The sequence below is a fragment of the Plasmodium brasilianum genome, chromosome 9, assembly GCF_023973825.1.
Source record: "Plasmodium brasilianum strain Bolivian I chromosome 9, whole genome shotgun sequence".
Classification (NCBI taxonomy): domain Eukaryota; phylum Apicomplexa; class Aconoidasida; order Haemosporida; family Plasmodiidae; genus Plasmodium; species Plasmodium brasilianum.
This window is the reverse complement of record NC_090122.1, coordinates 224,331-248,309: the sequence shown is the minus strand read 5'-3', so window position 1 is coordinate 248,309 and position 23,979 is coordinate 224,331. Positions and strand designations below refer to the sequence as shown.

At 27.9% G+C, this 23,979-nt stretch overlaps 5 protein-coding genes across 5 annotated transcripts; all 5 read right to left on the bottom strand.

Moving 5' to 3' along the window:
• Positions 1 to 652: 652 nt before the first annotated feature.
• MKS88_002678 (uncharacterized protein) lies at positions 653 to 4,315 on the bottom strand (the record flags this gene model as incomplete). The annotated part of the gene is made up of 8 exons (XM_067215708.1): positions 653 to 1,871; positions 2,058 to 2,134; positions 2,249 to 2,311; positions 2,457 to 2,597; positions 2,729 to 2,784; positions 3,121 to 3,219; positions 3,651 to 3,984; positions 4,229 to 4,315. The coding sequence occupies 8 exons, from the start codon at positions 4,313 to 4,315 to the stop codon at positions 653 to 655; spliced, it is 2,076 nt and encodes a 691-aa protein (XP_067073260.1).
• Positions 4,316 to 5,596: 1,281 nt separating this feature from the next.
• MKS88_002677 (nucleic acid binding protein) lies at positions 5,597 to 9,625 on the bottom strand (the record flags this gene model as incomplete). The annotated part of the gene is made up of 9 exons (XM_067215707.1): positions 5,597 to 5,656; positions 5,785 to 5,897; positions 6,106 to 6,183; positions 6,426 to 6,494; positions 6,715 to 6,828; positions 7,035 to 7,502; positions 7,766 to 7,856; positions 8,008 to 8,193; positions 8,501 to 9,625. 9 exons carry the CDS (start codon positions 9,623 to 9,625, stop codon positions 5,597 to 5,599), a joined length of 2,304 nt encoding a protein of 767 aa, XP_067073259.1.
• A 2,370-nt stretch (positions 9,626 to 11,995) lies between these two features.
• MKS88_002676 (U6 snRNA-associated Sm-like protein LSm4) lies at positions 11,996 to 13,417 on the bottom strand (the record flags this gene model as incomplete). Its single annotated transcript, XM_067215705.1, has 4 exons — positions 11,996 to 12,117; positions 12,595 to 12,805; positions 13,058 to 13,099; positions 13,412 to 13,417. 4 exons carry the CDS (start codon positions 13,415 to 13,417, stop codon positions 11,996 to 11,998), a joined length of 381 nt encoding a protein of 126 aa, XP_067073258.1.
• Positions 13,418 to 15,256: 1,839 nt separating this feature from the next.
• MKS88_002675 (uncharacterized protein) lies at positions 15,257 to 16,064 on the bottom strand (the record flags this gene model as incomplete). The annotated part of the gene is made up of 2 exons (XM_067215704.1): positions 15,257 to 15,454; positions 15,756 to 16,064. The coding sequence occupies 2 exons, from the start codon at positions 16,062 to 16,064 to the stop codon at positions 15,257 to 15,259; spliced, it is 507 nt and encodes a 168-aa protein (XP_067073257.1).
• A 572-nt stretch (positions 16,065 to 16,636) lies between these two features.
• MKS88_002674 (pseudo-tyrosine kinase-like protein) lies at positions 16,637 to 22,739 on the bottom strand (the record flags this gene model as incomplete). The annotated part of the gene is made up of 9 exons (XM_067215703.1): positions 16,637 to 16,687; positions 16,856 to 16,945; positions 17,110 to 17,169; positions 17,310 to 17,357; positions 17,477 to 17,548; positions 17,777 to 18,103; positions 18,202 to 18,241; positions 18,351 to 18,450; positions 18,524 to 22,739. 9 exons carry the CDS (start codon positions 22,737 to 22,739, stop codon positions 16,637 to 16,639), a joined length of 5,004 nt encoding a protein of 1,667 aa, XP_067073256.1.
• Positions 22,740 to 23,979: the final 1,240 nt, after the last annotated feature.

Sequence of the window (23,979 nt, the reverse complement as noted above, 5' to 3'; positions counted from 1 at the left end):
TGAATGAGTCGTGCATATTGTATTTATGCAGTGTACAGTATATGTATATAAAAAAAAAAAAAAAATTTTTAAGCACACCAATATTTTCTTATAATTTTTACATATCACGGTGATAATTTCGTAGTATCCTTGAATGCCCCTATGACGCATTCTAAAATGGAAAGGAAATTTTAAGTCTACTTCTTTTAAATGTTCATTCGAGCGTTTATTGATTATCGCCTGGCCATTATAAACAGTGTTATATTTATTGAACAAAAAGATATTTTCATGAAAACGTGTTAATATATGTAGTTTTTGAGTTGGTAGAATGTTTATATACAAACATGGCTAGTTTTGTGTGTGCGCGATTATTTTTTGCAAAATAAAAAAAAAAAAAAAATTTACGTACGGGTAAGGGTTTGTGTTTCAAGTATGGGTGAAGCAGTGCCGTTTATTGCAGCTCATTCGTGGTGATGTATAACTGTTGTATATATTTATTTATATATCTGTCTACTTATCTATCTATCTATCTATCTATCTATCTATCTATCTATATATATATATATATATATATATACATAAATATATGTGCGTGCATGTTCTCATAAGAACGTTTAAGTAGAACAAAATATTATAATATTCGAGTTCTTTCCGATCCATATTTTAACCCCTTTTAAATGTATATATTGGAAAAACTCATGTCTAGAATTTGATTCACGTCCTGCTGAGCTTTTGAAAGGGATGTTTTCGAATCATCAGAGAAAATAAAAAGTTCTCGCTGGAGGGACTTTTTTCCAAATATCCATGGAGCATTGGCTTCTTTGAAAAAAAATTTCTCTATCTTTACATCATCACTAGTATCATCAAATAATTTTTTTTTTAATTCTTCATTATAAATTAATTTATACTTTTTTTTCCCTACTTTGGTGTCTGCACATGTTTTATTTTTCTCAGCTGGTACGAGATTATTCGTTTTTACAATTTCTTTTTTTTGCTCTATTGTAAAGGGAGTATTATCATTTTTATTATCATTTTTATTATCATTTTTATTATCATTTTTATCATCATTTTTATTATCATTTTTATCATCATTTTTATCATCATTTTTATCATCCATTTGTTCTTTTTCATTTATTTCTGTGCACTTATCAATATGCATATTCATACTAGTTACATCATCATCCTTTGTTGTTTTTTCGTCTAATGAATGTATTTTTTTTTTGGTATTTTCCTGTTGTAAGTGCCCATCTTTATCCTGATTTATGTGTAGTTTATCTTCTCCTGACTGTTCATGTAAATTTTTCTTATTATTTTTGCTTATCCCTTTATTTTCACTTGGTATTAACTCCTGTGATGCTTGTTTATATTCAGGTTTATGCTTATTCTTTACTTGATTATAATTTTTTTGTGCGATTGTCTTAACTCCTTGCTGAAAATTAAAGAGCTCGTTTGATAAATTGGACTTTTCCTTATTCTTTATGCATGTACTTTTATTGAGTTTAATTCTGTTGTATTTTATTTCTGACTCGTTCAGTAAAAAATGAAAATCAGCTATAAGGCAAAATTCTTCATTACTAATTTTTTTATTGTTAAAAGAATATTTAATAGAATTATTGGAATTATTCGAATAAAAAAATTTAACAGTGTCATCTTCATTTAAATATTTTTTAAATTGCATTGATAAACTTTCGTTTAGTTTTATTAAATTGCACATGTTATTTGAATTTTCATTTGTGCATTTATTCTGAACATCAATTAAAATGTCGAAATCTTCATCTCTTATTGTACTTCCCTTAATTAGTAGCACCAGGAGGATACCCTTATAAATATATGCAACTAGTTTATACTTCTTCTCTCCACTCAGAGTTATTATTGGCATAAATACAGATGACCTGAATAGGTATAATGTGTTACGTGAGTATGCAAGGATGAAAAATGTGTACATGTTTTTTTTTTTGCACACATGTAGGGTATGTCTGTTTTTATTTATATACAGAAAATGCACAACAATGTGTATGTATAATATGTGTGTGTATAGATTTGTACATTTCATCCGCTAAAATGAAAAGTTAAGTTACTTTTTTATTCCAAGGAGAAAGGCGTTTTTCTCTTCAATCGAGTTGCAGCGCGCAAAACTGGACAAACCACCATTTGCCTGCACAAGCAATTATATTTCAAAAAAAAAAAAAAAAAAAAAAAAAAAAAAAACCATAATTCGTTAGACTATTTCAACATAGCAAATACTAATATGTTGAAAATTCAAAATTACATTCATAGCTGCGGATGAAGCAATTTTTTTAAAAGGATACTGGTTCAACTTCAAATTATTCACCTGTATAAAAAATAAATAAAAAATGAAAATATTCAGTTAAGCGGGTGTGCACCAGCACAGGTAATGACATACATGCAAAAGTACACAAACATGGATACATTATATATACACTTCTATCAATTGCACGCCTCAGTATTATATTAACCATTCCATTGTAAGATACTAAATAATTGTAAATCGTTTTTATGTCGTTCATTGGTAAACTTGAATAAATCAAATGACCTTCATAAAACAAGCTCCCATTCTTAATTTGCTTGTGACTTAATATCAAAGTCGAAATGAGATTCTGCCATTGGTAAAATAAAGCAATAATATATATAAGAGTAACAAGATATATACATGCAGAGGAAATAACAATATACTACAACAATATTAAAGACTCCTCTTTACACACTTTTTGAGTGTGTACAAGTTTACCTGAACAGTTACGTACGTGTGCTTTTCGACTGGAAAGAAGTGAAAACTTTGCAGTTCTAAAATATGTGTTAAAGAGGAAACACAAAATTGTAGTATTATACTGTATCGTATTGCATTATATTTTACTGTATAGTACTGAATTGTATTTATTGTACCGTATAGTATCGTAATGTATGTTTTTTTTTTGTTTTTTTTTTTTTTTACGAAATCGACATTTGCTTTAGAAATGAGAAAATTTCACACGAAATGGGTAATCATGTAAATACACACGTGTTATATATATATATATATATATATATATATATATATATATGTATGTATGTATGTATGTATCGATGTTGGCGCACGCCATATACGTAAGAGTAAGCCGCGTAAAGGTAAAACTTTTTTACCATTATGAATGCCTATGTTTTCATTATTAATCGTGTTTATATAGGTGAACACGTAGTCATCTAAAAGGGTTTGTAGCCCCTTCCTTTTGTTTATATTTTCTGCACAAGGGGAAGTGAAAAATATATATACATATAATATATACATACATATATATGTATGTAGGTAACATGGGAAGGGGGGAGGACCAATATATGGATGTATACATATACAGGGTTGTTACATATGGATGCAATACGAATGCCGGCATGCCCATTGAGGAGGGCGTCTTTTTCTTAAGATGGTGATATATACGCTCTACTGTCAATTTGCAATTTATTTTTCTTGCAAATTCTTAAGTGATTTCATTAGATTAGTAAGGTACGAAATATGGCATATGTATAATACTCTACAGTTAGCATAAAATTAAAAAGAATACGCTATTCCCCTCTTTTATGTAAAGACATTCTACTTTATGTAATGGTATTCCACATTATGTAATGGCATTCCACATTATGTTATGTTTTCTTTATTTTTTATTTTTTGTTCATACGTAGCGTCTTGTGCTTCTTATACTTTAAAAAGTTTCTTATATGACCATGCAATAAAGTAAATATGGAAATGAAGTTATTCAAAAGAGAATGTAATATTCTGCACATTAATGCTTCCATTTTATAATTTTTATAAATATTCTTTACAATTATAGTGACATACACATCTTTATACCATTTATTTAAAACTATTAAATTATCATTTGTTACTATATGATCTAAATGTGACTTGCTAAAATTGTTAATAAATGATGAGATTCCCTCCATGGTGCTTGTATGGGATACTTTTACGTTTTCGTCAGTTTCGTTCGGGTAATAATATATTAATTTTTCTGCCTTTCAAGAGAGAGAAACCATAATTTATCATTATTTGAACACGTATATATGTGTGTATTATAAGCGCTAGCTATGATGCTTATTATCGCGGGGGTAAAGAAAATGCAATTTAAAGCACAGATTTGTCAAAATAAAATAAAAACATGTACACATATACATATATATTATTACACTCAAAACGCATGTTTATATATATATTTATTTACATACACATGAATTTTTGTTTATACTTATTTATGTATACCTGTATTTCCTCATCCGTCAATGGTTTATCAGGCTTGGGAAGATCCACATCATAGATGAAAAGAGCCTCGACCTTCGCCTTATCCATTGGGCATTTATGAAGGGTAACAAAAAGAGCACACAAAAAAGAAAAGCGAGATCATACGAAAAAATGCGAAATCATACGAAAAAATATTAAAAAATTCCAAATATATTACAACTTATTCAGTTTAATTAATTCCTTTATTTCATTGAAGCGCAGTTACTTTTTCACATCTCCTTAAACGTCCAAAGCTTAGCTTTTTGACAAGTTCTATTTTTTACATTATTTTCTATTTTATTTTCTATTTTATTTTATATTTCATTTTTCAATTCATTTTTTAATTCATTTTATATATTGTTTTTTATTTCATTTTATATTTTATTGCACATTTTTTTTATTTTTTCCTTATCTCTAGTTCGTGTTGAAGGACAATATTTGTAATATTACAAAGGGCACTTTATTCCATCAGCTTTTACCTTCTTATTATTTTAATAAATTAATATAATATTTAAAATAGTGTCATATTTTAATTTTTTTTTTTTTTTTAATAAAGTGCAAAAAAAAAAAAATGAACGAGAACAATATTTTGATTGTTCTAATTAACTCTTATTAAGAATTTTAAAATTTTATATACATATAATAATATAATACATAAGAATAACGTATATTTTTATGTTTATTTTTATTACGGTTCCTTCTTCCTGACTTTTCTTGCAAGCCTTCGTGTTTACACATATATATATATATATAATATATCAGAAAAAATTAAAAAAAAAAAAAGGTTTAGCGCTCAAGTATTATAAATAATATAAAAGCAATACAACTGAAAACATAAAAAATAGTTTCGTATTATAACTCAATTTTATGAACATTAAAAGGAATTTTTACAAAATGAATACATATTAGAAACGGACGAATGAAAGCAGTCTATTTACACATATATGTATATATATATATATATATTACACTACACGTGTATTTAATTTTATGTAGAGAGAAGAGTATATATAATTACGAAAATAAATAGATATATATAAAATTACACATACACACATATATATATATATCTATATATATATATATATCTATATATATATATATATCTATATATATATATATATATTTTATGCATTTAAAATGGGGGAAAAGTTTAAGAGCACAGTTTAAAGGATATACAATAAAATATAGTATCAAACTATAAAGATGCAATTCGTAAATATAAAATAAATACAGCTGTAAATACAACAAAAATGGAGAGAAGGAATTAAATATTTGAATAAATGAAGGAAAACTATGTGAACTTGTTTCTTTAAATTAAGGAAAATATTTTTAAATAAAAAAAAAAGATCAAGAATAACATAAATTTTTTTTGCTCTTCGTTTCGGGATCTGCTAAATCTACAACGACCTGTGAAAGATGAAAAAAAATGCAAACAAAAAATGTACTGTAAAAAAAGCATAATAACACATAAGCACAATAAAATACACGAACGGGGAAAAATAAAAAATGTACAAGAAAAAAAGAATACTTATTACCTCTTTTCCATCAATTATATGTTTCGAATTCTTGTTGGACAAAATTTTCTTAACACAATCATTATCAAGAAATGTAACAAAGGCTATACCGCGTGGTCTATTTGTGCAGACGTCTATAGGAGAGTTAAAAAAAAAAAAAAAAAAAAAAAAAAATGTGAGATTTACATATTTCCATGAATGTACATAATATTATGTGTACATTTACTAATATAAAAATATGGAAATATATATATATATACATAAAGACTAGACGACTTGCGCACGCCTAATCATATAAATATATTATCATCTTTGTAAAGGTATCTCTTCTTTTTTAATAACCATTTGGCATGTATATGTCGATGATTTCCCCAAAATTTTCGAAGTAATTCCTTAAGGTGTCAATGGTTGTCGCGCTGTCTGAAATGCGTTTTACATGAATGAACAAGGATATAAATATAAATACATACATTCACTAAATATGCATATACATAATGTATATACGCACATATGGACATATATATATATATATATATATATACAAAGACCTGTACACAAAAAAGGTGTACGTACACACTTAATATATTTTAAATTATTATGCAAAATTGTGAAAAGAAAAAAAAATATATTATATATATATATATATATATATATATATATACTTAATTTTGTGACAAATAATTTATATCCTCGCTTGTTCCACTCGTCACCTCCGGGTAATTTACGTATAACTGTAAAAAGGAAGCAGAAGAATAAAAAGAAAAAAAAAGCATTTAAAAAAAAAGCCCTAAAAATATATACGTGTAAATATATGGATGTCATATATATATGTATGTGTATGTACGTACAAATGCGTATATTCATTGTGCGTGTGTAGGAATTCCTTCCCCTCCTTTAGCTTTGCAACAATGAACATTAACATATTTCCTCATCAGTTATTTGTTCACTTACACGATGGACAGTTATTTCTGTAATTTACGTTGGTCGACAAATTTGGGGGATACTTTAATTTACTTTCTTCAATGATATTGTTCTTTCGGCTAATTTTATTCTTGGTCATTGGGTCTAACGGTGAAACAAAAACATATATAAAATGAACACAAAAGTAAAACAAAAAAATATATAAGATAAAGAAAATAAATAAAATAAAACACCACACCCTGCAATACTCAAATTATACACCTCTATGTGCCCTTTTCAATTAACGCCTTAAACATTTTTTTTTTTTTTTTTTTGTCAGCATATGCGTACGCATGTGTATGCATTTTTACTTTGATTCACATATTGACCGTTGCAAAAGTAGTAGGGGTATTCCACTTGACTAGAATTAAACATATTTTCATTATGCATGAGCATATTATTCCAGTTATAATAATTAGCCATGTTCCAGTAATAGTCATTATTCCCCATATATTCAGCACAGTTCTGATATGGTACTTGGTTAAAGTATTGAGGATCTACATTATACCCAGATGGTGGGAAAAATGGAACCGGCATATTATTTTTCATAATATGTTTATTATTCATTCTGTTTCCTACAATATTGTACGTAGGGCATAAATTATAAAAATTCTGCATAACCATATTATTATCCATATTTTTGGATACATCCCTTATATTATTTGTCTTGTTATATACATGATGATACTTGTTAAAATTGATAATGTTATTATGAACTTTGGTCATAACTTTTTTTTCATTCTTCTGGTATTTCGCTAAGTAATGTTCGGAGGGAAGATCTGTTTAAAGCAAAAAAAAAAAAAAAATAAAAATAAAGATGTATGATTCAGTGGGGAATGGGGGGGGGGGAACACAGTTGGGTTGAAAAAAACCGCACATGTACATAATGCACAAATATGAACATGCGCAAATATGCAAATATGCAAATATGCACATATGAACACTTTCCCAATACACTCAAATATATGCTCATACATACACATATATACAAATATGCATGCGCTCCGAACGAGACATAAAACAGCTTCTTTTCTGTGCTTACGGAAGAGGTGCCTAGCTTTGTTATCCCTCGTCGAAGCAATGTCAACAACAATTTCCTTTCCACATAGTATATGCAATTTGTCCTTTAGTACCTAGTACACAGTTATAAATAATTTCCATACATATGTGTATTGATATTACAACAAATACACAAAATTTAAGCAAAAAAAAAAAAAAAAAAAAATTATAAAATTGGAAAATGACATTAACAAATGATAAAAAAGAAACACAATTGACACTCACTTTATCCATCGATCCTTGTTTCTCAAAAGAAACGAAGCCGAATCCTTTGTTTTTATTGTTCGATAAATTTTTGGAAACATATATATCTATAATCTTCCCATATTTCGAAAAGTACTTTTCTAAATCTTTTTTACCCGCCTCGAACGGAAGTCTTGTCACGAATATTCGCGGGTATCCTTTTAGGGCCTACATAAGCATGGAAAAACGGTATTATACAACATATTATTAAGGTACGAAAAATAAAAAAAATCTTATTTTTTCAGCTAAATTTTTTACTTTACTGTGTATGGCGTTAAACATGTAAATATATAATTCACGTACACACAATTTTACATGAGTAGACTGTATATATAAGTGCAGTATGTGAGCATTGAGTAAACAATACATGCGCAGTACACGCGGGATGTAACCATGTTACATAGAAACTACGCACATTACGAACACATCTCATGCACGCACATTCCACATGTGTACTCACAACACTACTACTCACCTCGTCTGCGCACACAAAATGATCCTCTTTCATGTGATTCCTTTTTTGTTTTTCCTTCGCTTCTTTGTTTTTTTTGTCATAAGTTATAGTGGCACCATTTTCGCTACTTTTTTCCTTTGCGTTAATATCAGGATTTTCCGAAGAACCGGATGAAATATGTAAGGTAGTATTATTTACATCTTTTTTCTTTTTTTTCTTCTCCTCATTTTGTTTTAAAGTATGCATTTTTCTTTTTATTCGGTTATCTATTTCCCCTTTATGTGTTTTTAAATTACTAGCATCATCACTATGATTATTGCACTCATTTATTTCTTGAACCATTTCTTCATTAACAACAGTATTCTCTACAAAATATTTTTCATCAGTACTTTGGTCCTTAGTACTGTTATTATAATCATCATTCTCCTGTGTGTTATTTGTAATAACACTTTTCTTGTGAACATATTGATCATCACATACATTGTTTGAGCCATATTTACGACCATCCTTATCAATATCATTGATATCAATATTCAAGCTACTGTTAGTAGTATCTTCGTCCATATCATTACTCTCTCTCTGTACATACACTATTTTTATATTTTCTTTTTCAGTATTATGATCAATAATATTGTTACCATTATATTTCTTTCCATTCATATTATCATCATTATCCGTATTTTGTGCTTCTCCTAGACAACCTTCATTTACATTTTCAAAAAAAGCATCACTACTACTGCTACGTTGTTCTTCTGGTTTAATTTCGCTTCTTTGTAATTTCTCTTCATATTTTGAGCTTGACTCATCAGAATGATTCTTACTATACTTGACTGTTTTATCATCATCACGTTTAATGGATGTTATAATGCTGTTCCGACTTTTTCCATCATCCATATTTTCATTTACGTCATTATTTAACACCACTGAATCATTCGTATTTACACTTGCACCTTTTCCGTTTATACTTAGAACGTAATTTCCCTCATTCGAATTTTCATTTGTCCCATTAATTAAGCAGGCATCTCCACCATTATCATTATGATCATCATTCATTTTCGTTTGTTCATTTAAAAGGATTTGATCACTTGTCACGTTTTCTGCCTTAATGGGTATTTCTTCTTTTTTCTTTTCACTCGACAAGCTCATATTCAGCAGTAAATTAAAAAAGAATAATTTTAAGAAATTGGAAAAATTCTTTATTAAATTTTTATCATTAATACGAAATAGTCAAAAATTTTAAATAAGGCTCATTAATAATTATTGTACGTACTAGGTTACGCAGTGTTCGTAAAGATATATATATATATATATATATATATATATATATGTAAATACGTACATGCATGTAAACGCAAGTATTTACGTGTGTATATAGATATGTGCTCATATACTGGTACTCAATTATTTTACTTTTCTATACATAAGCATGCATACATTCGTACGTATAGGTTTACAGGGATATATATATATATACATGTAAAGTACAATATCAAAAATAAATCATATTTAATTTTTTTTTTTTGTTTTTAAACTTAAAAGGAAAAAAAATAAAGTTGAACGCATATATATTTATATACACTACTATACAGTAACAGTTTAATAATTCTTTGTTAGTGTTCTTGCAAAAACTTACATAATAGTACAAAAACGAAATGTTCTCAATTCACATTATTTAAAAAAAAAATTTTTTTTTTCATTTTTCTTGTAGTGTTAAAACATGAAGTACTATTGTTTCCATACTTTTCATATTTAATTTATTTAAGCTTAACATACAAAAGGAACTTTTTACTTTGCTTGTTTGAAAATTTACGGTTAGTTTTAAATGTACCAACTAAAATTTTATTTGAAATATTATCAATGAGAATTTTGCAATGTTTATATAAATGTATACATATGTATATATGCATTTATATATTATATTTACATGTATGTATATATATTATTCACATGTATTATATATGTACATATACATATGTATACATACATTTGCAGCTTCAGTTGACATTCTCACCAATCTTTTTTTTTATTGAGTTGAAGTACACGTAGTTATATATACTACGAACATACAATAATATGCATGTATCATATATACACTATGTAGATATATATATATTATATATTATATATATATGCATTATTTAGGTATATTTGGGGTATGCTTACATTTTTGAGGAAATTAGATTTTATAGAAATAAAATCGAATTTTATTTTATAAGGGATAAATAAAAACAGTATATGTAATTTAAAAAAAAAAAAAGTAAATATTATTCTCCTATAAAAAAAAATTTCGCTTATTTTTTCTACCAAAAATTATGTAATATCACGATTTTTTTAAAAAAATAGAATGCAAACTCGTAAAATTATGCATATTTTTTTACCAAAAATTGTAATTATCGTATTCTTGAGTGTTTATTATGATCACTTCGAGAAATACCTAAAATAAATGAGGGTTTTGCAGTTTTTTTACATTTAAAAATATATATATATATATATATGTATATATACTTTTTTTTCGTGCATATTTTGATATTTTACGAGAATATGTACTTTACAATTTAATGTTCATGTAATTGTATAACTTGCAATAAGAAATTTTTTTTTGTTTTTAAATTTATGACAAAGTCATACCTCTTTTTTTTTTTTTTTTATCAAAAAATCTACATCTTTTTTTAAATGTGGATATATTTATGCCAAAATTTTAAATGATATTACTATAGATATAAAAATAAGAATGTAAAATTGTTAGAAATGTTAGGGATTAAAAAAAGGAACAACAAAGGTAGCTTAACACGAGGTCTTTAAGTTTACATAATGTAATGCTTTACTTATATATAAATATATTATATATATATCTATATATATGTTAATATATTTTTTTTTTTTTTTAACAATATTTTTATGTTTATTTGTCCCATTTAGCATGTTATGCAGAACATAACAAATGTTAGTTTATCCATTTATGCTTACATTTGTGTGTTTCTAATATTTCCTGAAATACAATATATATTTTTAATATTAGCTCGTTATCATAAATCTTATATAATTTGAATAGCTAGAGTTTTCAAATGGGATGCAGTTTTTTTTTTTTTTTTTTCCTCCCCCCCCCCACTTTTTTTACCTAGCTTGTTCATATAAAATTTAATTAATAATGTTTATTCTGCATACTTACAAATATATTCTGCACTATATATGATGGTGATAATTAACAGAAGGTTATGGAATTAATCCCATGTTCAAGCAATTGCCAATGTTTGTTCTTCAAAATATAGAATAAAGTAATACAAAGTAACATAAAGTAGCAAATGAGGTTTAATAAATAATCAAAGATTTTAACAATTACATGTAACTTCATTGGAAGAGAAATTTTTAAAAAATTGCTACAGTTACAACAAGTTACATTTACAAATCAATTTTAACTTCAAAAATGAAAAAAAAAAAAAAAAATTAAAAGGACAACATAGATAAAATGACGCTATATAAATGTACATGTTTGCACATACATACATGGAATGGGCACTAGTAGCCCCTTCCTCCCCTTCTAATTTGCGTTCCATGCCGACCTCTGTTATCTGTACCTCTGCCAATTCCGCGTGCTCTTCCTCTTCCGCCTCTTCCTCTGCCCAAGTTCCTTGCCTTTTCTGCAAGTAGAACAACATAAAGGAAAAAAAAAAAAAACATATAAACACATCAAAAAAAGGTTTATTAAAAATTAATATTTTATCATTCTATTTATTTAGCTATTTATTTAGCTATTTATTTATCTATTTATTTATTTAGCTATTTATTTATGTATTTATTTATGTATTTATTTATGTATTTATTTATGTATTTATTTATGTATTTATTTATGTATTTATTTATTTATGTATTTATTTATGTATTTATTTATGTATTTATGTATTTGTTTATTTATATATTTATGTATTTATTTATTTATGTATTTATTTATTTATGTATTTATTTATTTATGTATTTATTTATGTATTTATTTATGTATTTATGTATTTGTTTATTTATATATTTATGTATTTATTTATTTATGTATTTATTTATCTGTCTATTTATGTATTTATTCATCTATTTATTTATTTTCATTTTTTTTTTTTTCCACTTACGCTCCGTTGTTTCTTCAATGGCTTGTTCGATGGCTTGATCTTGAACTCGAATATATTTTACACTATTCCCTCTGACATAACATTCTGAAATCTTCCAAAATCTATCACCATCTTTTGATGTGCAAATTATATTTTTCATATGTAAGTTCATGAAGCGATCACAAAAAACCAAAAAGCCACTGTACGTTTCTCCATTTTTTAGCTCAACCATCTGAACAAAGTCCATATATTATGAACAGGGAAAAAAAAAAAAAATATATTCAAACTAATATGTATTTATCACCTTAACATATTTCCCCCAATACACCATATATTAATTTGGTTCGTTAATAAAAAAAAAAAAAAAAGAAAGAAAGAAAAACAAATAGAGAGAAAAAAGGAGATAAAAATAGGACTAATCAAAGTATCCATAATACATGAATTCTGTACAAATGGATCAGTTCAATTTCTTTTTGTAACTTACCACTGCTTGGTTCTGAGAACATTTTAGCAGTGTTAAGGGGAACTGAAAAAATACGGAGTTGTTATATGATGTTATGGAACAAAATGTTTAAAATGAAATAATGCACGAATAGGTGACGGAAGCGTAAATGCATATATAAATATATGAATGTATATATACAGATATATGCAGATGTACATATAAACATATAAACTATTCATAAATGTTATATTACAAAAGTTCATTGACTGTGAACTATATATCCATCATATAAAAAATAGAACAATTTTTTACATGCATTTTATTTTTTTTTATAAAATATATAAGCATAACATACAATTTGTATAAATACTGTAGTAAAATGTATATGCTTACCACCATAGTTAACTTTATGTTTTCAGAATGTGTACATAAAATACCCTCTATATACGTACAAAAAAAAAAAAAAAAAAAAAAAAGAGAAATTTATTATTTAAATAAATAATGTTAAATAAAAACGTGTGTAATTATATTCATGATAAATAAATGCATTGTGTGACAATAGTAAATTCATCTAATTCTCCATTTTGTAGACATTTTGAATATATGTATTTATCTGCATATTCATATATATATGTGTAAGCAAAATAAAAATTTCCGCTTTCTATGCGTCAGTTCTTACTTTTGCGATTTTTTTTTTTTTTTGTAATTTCCTCTGTTTCAGTAGTTGTAAATATCTAGGTAACTTTAACTTAATATATATATATATTATGTTAAATCTCACAATTTAATCAATTTTTTTTTTTTTTTTTTATTATTATATCAGGTTTAATAATTTGTCGCATAAAAAATAAAATGATCTATAAATAGAACTTGTTATTCATAGTGTGAAATTATAAATGTACATAATATAAATGTCAACATAAATAAATAAATATATGTATATATATATGTATAATCAACGTTAATCCTCTTTAAAATTAAGTAAATTTTTATTAAATTTTTTAAAATAAAGGTAGAAGGCGTTGTATTAAATAAAGTTAGGCAAACGCGTAAGGCAGGCAGTCTATAAATATTTGTCCTTGCTTATATTTCGTTGTACAGTTTTGAAAAAAAAAAAAAAATTAGTTACTTAAAAAATGAAAAACAGAAAGAAAAATATCGAATGAATGTACTAATGAATGAAAGTAATAATGAATAAGTGTAAAGATAAAAAAATACGATAACATAAAAATTAAAATAACAAGCACAATATAAATAAAAATAAGAGCTATATTGCTACATTTTACTTAAGTAACACATTGATGTATTAACTAAAAGAGAAGAAAAAGGAATTCATTAAAATCGTTTTGAATAATAAAATATAACAGAACTGATTTGCAAAAATAAATATATATTTTCTTTAACAACATTGCGTAGACCTTCACAAGGCATCATATATATTTTTTTTTAAAGCATGATTCCTTCACTTTATATATAAATATATATGTATACTATGTGCACTCAGAATATTACTTTTATTTTAAGCTATATATTTCTATTTTCCGTATAAAAGAAAGTCATTTCTATTAAATGCGATACCATTTATGTTTAAAGAACAAATACTATATTCACTGATAGTTAAACAAGCAATATACATATATATGCATATATGTATATATATATATATATATATATATATATATATATATATATGTACGCGTCACAAATTAAGTTTTTTGAAGTGTTAACATTTATTTTCTTTTTTTTTTTTTTTACTGTTATTCATTTGTCAAAATAAGGAATAAACTGGCGAGAAAAAAAGGAGAGTATGATGATTTTTTTAATAATATATTTGATTTTATATGTACGCAGTAAATATATATAGTATATATGCGTGTATACATACATACATACATACATATATGCACATGCACGTACGATAAATAATTTTAACTGGTCATGTTGTGTTAATAGCTTTCTATAAGATCATTATTGCAAAGAGTATGTAAAAATAATTTAATCTTTTTTTATTTTTGTTATTGTTTTTTTATTTTTCATTCATATTGTATAGTTCTATATAACACAATTTAAAAAAATATATATATTATTAGGAAGGAATAATCAATTCAAAAATACTGCACATAAAAAATTTATGGGAATGGAAAAAAAGAGTAGCTTATGGGAAAATTTTTTTTTTCTTACAAGTTAAAGTAAATAATTTATAACAGAAAAGAAAAAAAGAAAAAAAGGTGGATATGCTTAAAGTATTGACTTCAATACTTTTCTAAGTTTTTCATCAGTTTCTTCTTTAGTAGCACATATATTTGATTTTGTTTTACTTAAAATTTCAATTGATTGAACATTTAGTTCTTTCCATTCTTTATCTTCTAACTCCTGGAGCTCCTTTTTTTCACTCTCATATGCCTTCATGAAATTTTCCGTTTCCTTGTAGAAGTCCTGTTGTAAATTAATATATAAGCCCATGCATGCATATATCTATATGCATAAGTATATGTATATGTATTTGCGTAAGTATATAAATGTATATCGATATGTTTGCGTAGCAGAAATGGGTACATTTTGATATGCACAAGGAATTATTAATTTTGAGTAATGCTAAAATATACACATTATATACTAGCATTATTTTTTAGCAATATATATTAGCATTATTTTTTAGCACTATATACTAGCATTATTTTTTAGCACTATATGTTCACATTAAATGTAGAACATGATCAGAGATTCTTGGCCCAACCTTAATTCTATTTTTATAATTATTTGCTACTTCCGCTAATTCAGATTTCAATTTTTGATATAACTTATGTTTTTCTTTTATATTCTTTTCATGTTTTATAATGTTTTCTCTTAATTTATTTAATTTCTCATCGGTTTCTTTTTTAATGTTGTTTTTTTCTTCATTAACGCTGTTCATTAATCGGGTTTTAGTATCCTCAACCAAATAGTCTATTTCATGTTCAAACTTTCTTTTAGACTCTTTTGTTATCTTCTTTATCTGTTGTATCATTTGAAGGACATCTTCGTCATTTTCGTAGAAATTAGACATTTTTGTTGCTTTAGGGGGGATTGAAGAAATTTATACGTTTTTATATATACACATGTATATACTTATAAATATGTTAAGTTTTTTTTTTTTTTTTCCAAAATGAAGGTTTAAATTACGAAAAAATGTTTGCATGTGTACATATATATATATATATATATATATATATACCTACACACTTATGTATGTATATGTAAGCTATAAATGGAAAACAAACACAACCCTGTGAAATGTTAATTTTGTTCCTTCACTTTACCACAAAAAGATAAATATGAGTGTACATTTATGTATATATATGTATATATTCATGTATGCATATGAACACATATAATTATATATGTACGTCTACATATACATACGTTACTAAGTGTATTTACACATAAAAATTTCAACTAGATTAATGAAATTATGAGAGCCATTTGGGACATTAAAACAAATATATAAGTGTGTGTTTTATTGTATCAATGGAATGAATACACAAAAATAAATATGATACATATTAGAAAAAATTAAACAAACATAATGGTCAATTTTTTGGTTTCTTCTAACTGATTTTGTCTCTTCCAATTAGCTCATTATGTTCCATCCATGAACGAAATTAAGGCATCTTCCGCCTTAGTATTTGCCTGAACAAGCAATAAAAAAAAAATAAAATAAAAATAAAAAATAAAAAAAATAAAGTAAAATGATATAATAAAATAAAATTACTAAAATGTATGTACTGTGTTATGTGGTATAATGGAAAAACAAATACGCAGTTCTTGTTCTCATAATTTGTGTACATTTAATTTTACTTTTTCGTATAATTTAGACAAAACGATTAAAATTTGGCCAAATGTAGGCCTTTTGTATTTATCCCTATTAGTGCAACTTTTTATCAAGCTCTAAAAAAAGGAAAAATTGAGCACTTTTTACGCTACGATATTTTAGCTAAATGCCCATATATGTATACTAATAAATGTACATATATATATATATGTGTTTGTGTGTATGAGCGTGTGAGCGAATGTGTACGGTCCTTGTTTTTTTATTTATTTTGTCCTATTACTTGAATGGGCATGGGGATGTTGCTGAAGGATAATTGCTCCTTAGCAAAGCCAACCGCAGCCTGTAGCAAAACATTGACGCATGTGAAATTATAAAAATGTTCATATGTATATGTAAACATAACATATGGATACACATATGGGTATATATCCGTTTGTTTATGCTTGTTTATTGCTCAATTATTAAAGTAAAAGGGCGTACCACTAAATGCGATTTGAAAGGATAATTAAAAGGAATACTGTTAGACAGCTAAAAGGAAAAAAAAAAAAAAAAAAAAAAAAAACGTAGAATAATTCGAAAATGCATTATATAAATGTAGGTACATGCATACCCTACTCCCTCATTTTATCTTTTTCCCATTCTTTTACCATCTCCCATAGTATTATTCCGAATGCATAAACATCAGCATATGCAAGTTTGTTTCTTTTCCCCCTTAGAACCTGTGGAGTGTTAAATATTTTTATTTCGCATATAATATGTGAAGACAAACAATTGTGGAAACATTTGCACGAGTATATATTCAATAAATGGTGAAGCGTTCATTCATTTATTGATATGTTTCCTTATTGTATTCATTCTCTTTTTTTTTTCTTCCTTTTTCTTCCTTTTTCTTCTTATTTCTTCTTTTTTCTTCCTTTTTCTTCTTTTTTTTCTTTTCTTTTTCTCACCTCTGGGGGTGTCCAGAAGGAAATAGGAGCACACTGACCAGCAGAGGAGGAATAAATCTGCTTCGTATTATATTTATGCGCATTATTCTTATCATCATATATGTACAACAAATCATTTGATTTTTTGTTAACAATTTGCATCTTCTTTACTTTTTTCTGTGAATATTTTCTGTTGAATTTTATTAAATTATTTGGAAAAACAACATAGGAATAATCAATGTTCGTATCAAGGCATTTTTCAATTTTGCTAATACCAAAGTCCGACACCTTTGCATTCAAAAACTCGTCCAGAAGGACGTTAGTGGGTTTCAAATTTAGGGGATATAACTAAAAAAAAAAATTAAAAAAAAAAATACATTTTTACATCCGCTAACATAGCAAATAATAAAAAACTGGGTAGTCGAAAAAAAGACAAAATAACATACCTTTTGCTTTTCTAAGTACGAGCATGCCAGGGTTATATCTCTGTCAAAAAAAGAAAGGAAATTATGTAAATAAAAATGCTTAAAACTCTTGTTAAGTTTGCTTAAAATGTTCTACTATTTTTTTTTTTTTTTTTTCTTATTTTTTTTACGTTATAATCTTCATAATTCTCTGGACACTTAGGCGATTATTTCTGAAAGTGTTTTTTCTTGAATTAATGTAAATTTGCGTTTTTAAGTAGCTGAAAAGTACTTTTTTTTTTTTTTTTTTTTTTTTTCCTTTTTAAATATGAAAATAATTCTTTCTGGAATTCGGGGAATGAACAAGGATGATCTAAATGAATGCTTTTTTTCATCTCTAGTTTACTACCAACTTTTTTGCTAGTTTTACTTATATCATTCGGATTTGTTTTTTTTGGTTTGTCTCTCTTATATCGTCTGTTGCTTTTCCTATTACAGCTATCTCTGTTCGTAGCAATATTGCTGGCTTTCTTTTCTATCGATGCCTCATCATATTCAGAACTGGAATTATGTTCTGTCATATCAGTATCATTAGCAGCTCGAGGCTTTATCTCTTTCCTATATTTAATTTGATCAGCATATGCTCCACACAAAACATTATGTTCATAATTGAATATATTAAATTTATTATTCTGTATACGAAGGCCTTCACTAGTTCTGTTACTAGCTGGCTCAAAACGTAATTCTTCGCTTAAACTGTTTTCCGTCGCACTACTGTAGTTATCACCATTCTTTTTACTGCTTTTTCTGTTTGTCCTTTTTATTCTATTCACTCTGCACGTTAAATGCGTTTGGTTCATTACACAGTTTTTTTCCCTTCCATCTGTACTAATCATTTTTTTTCTGCCCTTATCTGATGATGTATCATATTTGTGAGAAGCCGTGTTTGGGGGGGACGAATAGTCATATACATTTCGGTCAGCACGAACATTGTTTGGGTTAGCGGCATTAGCAGCATTAGAGGCGTTGCTTCCACTACGTCCACTACGTCCACTACTTCCACTACTTCCACTGTTTCCACTGTTTCCACTGCTTCTACTACTTCCACTACTTCCACTGCTTCCACTGCTTCTACTACTTCCACTGCTTCCACTGCTTCCACTGCTTCCACTGCTTCCACTGCTTCTACTACTTCCCCTACTTCCATTGCTTCCACTACTACCATTATTATTACTCCCCTTTGTGGATTCCCCTTTGTGTACACCTGAAATACAGCTCCTTTTGTATTTTTTAAAAAACTTACTTATATAAACTTGCTCATTCTTTATACAATGTAGGTAGGAGAATAAACATCGATTTTTTAAATATTCATAAACAATAAAAACAAAAGGATAATAAATAGCAACTCCCATTATCAAAGCAATATTAGAATGCCTTAATACATATAGTTTATATATCATTTTGTGGAAGTGATAAAAATTTTTTATTTTCCCAACTAATACCTTTATTGCTACATCCTTACCCATATATTTTCCTTTAAATACTCTACTCTTAAGTTTTCTGTAGTTAAAGGTATTTCCATTCCCTTTCTCACTACAACTACTTCCTCTCTTATAATTTAATAAACTATTTTTCTCTTTTTTTTTAAAATGAAAATTTTCATCTATGGTAATATCTTTACTGTTAATACTACTCTGATTTTCATCAATGATATAGTAGTTTTCTATGTGATGCAAAAACGTTAAGTCTTCATGCGGTATTATAAAACTATATAAGTAGGAAAATGCTAAATTGTTGTTCATATATATATTGTTTGAATACTTTATTATTTTGTTCCGAGTGCTAAATATGATATCTTCTCTTCTGCTTGAGCAGAAAGACGAGGATGATAAAAGGGACGATGTGCAGGAGGAAGCACTGGACGAGGATGATGAAGAAGAGGATGATGAAGAAGAGGATGATGAAGCGGGATTGGTTGATAAATTGGATGCCGGTGGTTGGGGGGTCTTCTGTGGTGATATCAGAGGTAATGACAATGGTGAAGAAAATTTCATCTTTACGTTTTTATCACTCATATGACTTTTACCCCTTGCATAAATGATTCTACTTTGTGGATTGATTTTTTTGGATTGGCTTTCAACACTTAACAGACTAGATGTCTTAGTACGAATTGAAGATTCAGATAGTGTAAGAGATCCGGATGTTGTCGTTGTATAGGAAAAGGATGACAATGAGGAAGTTACCGATACTTCTAATGCAGAATCACTGACATATAAATTTTCGTTGGATGTGTTTATGATATCATTAATCAATGTGTATTTCTCATGAAAGTTGTAAAGCAATTTTCGTTTTTCTTTTTTTATCTCCCTCTTTGATTTTTTCCTTTTTTCGTCCTTTATATCTTCCGTATTCGTCTCCCTTTGGTCAATTCCACCCAGACGGTTGTTCGTCTCGCTTTCATTAGTTCCATCAACATGGTTGTTTAACTCCATTTGTCCCGTTCCATCAACATGGTTGTTTAACTCCATTTGTCCCGTTCCATCAACATGGTTATTTAACCCCTTTTTCCCAGTTTTCTCCACATGATTGGTCGTCTCCCCTTTCCTCGCTCTATCAACATCATCTTTCTCTTCTTCTTTTTTTTTTTTTTTAATCAAACTGACTTCTATACTCCCATTCGTACGGCATTTATCAGTTCCTTCCTCAACTTCCTCTTTACTCTGATCAGTAGTTTTGCCAGCCCACCCATTCTCTTCATTTCTGATTCCCGCGTTCTCAATGCACCTATATATTGTAGACTTGTCTTCAATAAACTTAATGGTATGACCATGTTTTCCTTGTGATTTATCAACACAGTTGTAGGGCATAGTAGATATACACGAATTTATGGGTTTCGAAGTACTAGTTTTTTTTTTATCATTGATAATATTCTTCTCCATTGGGGGAATTGTGTCTCTGTTTATGCTATTATTTACTTGTGCATCTTCCAGGTTTTGTTCCGATGCACTTTGGTTGGTTACAGCAGTTGGATGTATTTTGTTTTCCCCCCTTTGGTTTTCTTCCTCCTTTTTCTCTTTCCCCTTTTGCTTCTTCTTCTTTTGCTCCTTCTTCCTTTGCTCCTTCTTCTTTTGCTCCTTCTTCCTTTGCTCCTTCTCCCTTTGCTTCTTTCCCACCCTTTTCAAATAACCTGCGTATTCCTCCAGATGAAGGTTCCTTGCAAATTTTTTATTGTACGCCATAATTCTAAGATTTTTAATGAGCTGTAATAACTTTATTGCATGTCCGTAAGGTAAAATACCTAGCTGTTCCCTTATGGTATCTATATTTAAATCATTTAGCATATTTCCTGTAATATTATTTTTATAAACAGATATAATCCATTTGATAGGGACATTACATAGAGTAAGCCATTGAGCTATTTCTTTTCTAGACCACATTTCGTAATTTTCAATATTTATATTTCCCTTGTTTGGATTTCCAATATTGTGTAACATGTATTTGTTTTTATATCTCCTATTGGCACTATGCACTTTTCCATATACCCTTAAATCATCTATATGGTTGGACATTTCATTTTCTTTTAGTTGTTGTTTTATTTGTTTATTTATATTTCCATCCCTTTCTTTCTCTTCCTTTGGGGAATGGAAACTAGGTGAACAATTGGCCTTCTTTTTGAGTTCCTTCTTTGTTGAACTTGTTATATAATTTGAACTAACGAACTCATCAGAACAGTCTGATGATGAGTAGAAGAAATTGGTCAGACTGTCTATTTTTACCTCTTTTTTGTTACTGTTTTTGTACAAATTGTTATTCTCTTCTCTTTTGCTCGCACCATAATGCTGACTATTATAAATGCATGTTTGTTTTTCCTCCGATACGTTAATTTTTTCATTTAAGTGGGAGGGGTCTTGCATGAGATTATTTTCTCTTTTTATGCAATCATTTGTAACGCCATTTTTATTTGGGCCCTCTTCACTTCTTTCCCTATTTATCTCTTCCTGAGCAGAAGCAGATACTGTTACTCCGTTCGAACTACGGAGTGGGTTTAGGTCGCTCATGTTAAGATTTCCACTGCTACGTCCACTGCTATGTCCACTGCTACGTCCACTGTTACGTCCACTGCTACGTCCACTGTTACGTCCACTGTTACGTCCACTGTTACGTCCACTGTTACGTCCACTGTTACGTCCACTGCTACGTCCACTGCTCTTCTTATCGATATTCTCATCGCTACGTGCACTACTATTCCTCTTAACAATACCGAACATTTCACAGGAAGCCACTTGTCCGTTCTCATATAACATGAAAAAAACACGATCACTATTGAAGGGTATTATGTGCACTCCTCTAAAAACCTTATCATTTTTCCAGTTGCATATATACTTTGTTAGCATTCGGTCTATATAAACCCCCTTTCCATTTCTTTTCCCATTTAAAAAAGAACCGTAAAAGGACTCCCCTGAGTTATATAAAACTACCCCCTTCCCATTTGGCATTCTATCATTATTTAATTCTCCTATATATCTGTAATTTTCAAATTCAACATACTTGCTAGTTTTGCTACTTGTAGTGTTACCCATCTTTAAGCATCCAAATATGGAGGTATATTTGTAGTGGTCAAAAGGGAAAAAAAAAAAAATTTAATTACAAAAAAGTACAATATAGCAGAATTGTAATTTAACAGGACTGTAGTTTGACAGAATTGCGGTTCGACAGGGTTACAGTATGACAAGATTGCGATATGACAAAACGACGTAACAAAAACTCGACGCGTAAATCTATTTCAAAAAAGGCCACTACCAATTTCGCTCTACGGAAAAGGGTTACATCCACTTAATGCTAAATCAGAGTAATCATATATGTAAGGGTTTCCCACTCATGCACATGTATCAGCAATTAGTTAATCGTCGAGAAAATAAGCTAAAATGGTGGATCAAAATAATTGGAAATTTGTATCTCTTTAAAAAAATGACTGCGGTAAAAAGGATATGCATAAAATTGTAGAGCGATGAGCAAAGGTGTGCTTCTGGGAGTATAATTGTACGTAAATACATGTGAAAGTATATATGGAAAGGCATATGGACGTATATATAATAGCACATATGGAAGTACATATGACTGGAGATATATCCCACTTGTTGACCCCACGAACTTAAGCGAACAAAAACTTGGAAAAAACTATTTAATCGCACACATCTGCGAATCATAAGTATAATAAGGGAAGTTGTACATAAAACAAAAACACACTGAACCGCTGATATTAGGTTTATATAATACACATTTTTATAAATAACTCGGTTCTTTTAGATATTTGTAAATTGGTGCTACACATAACTTATACGAATTGCTCTTCTCTTTTTACACATATATAACACTACACTTAATGAGCCGTGTGTTCGCACTTAAAAATTGATGCTCAAATGTATGCTTCTTTGGTTTTGCTTTTTTATATTTCGTTTTGTTTAATCTTGCGTTATCTTACTTTACCTTGCTTTATACTACTATATCCTGCTTTATTTTGTTTTGTTCAACTTTTACCTTTTTGCTAAGTATTCCTCATATATTGTTAAGCTGATACATCCTACGTTCAGGATTATATACTAGTATAAGCTTATCGCCCGGCGAAATAAAAAAATGTATATACATTAACATATATGTATGTAGATGTATGTATATGTATGTATATGTATGTATGTATGTATATGTATGTATGTACATATATGTGTATGCGTAAGTATATATATATATATATGTACGTATACGTGTAAATGTACTCATATGTATATATGTACGTATTTGTGTAAGTGCACGTATATGTAT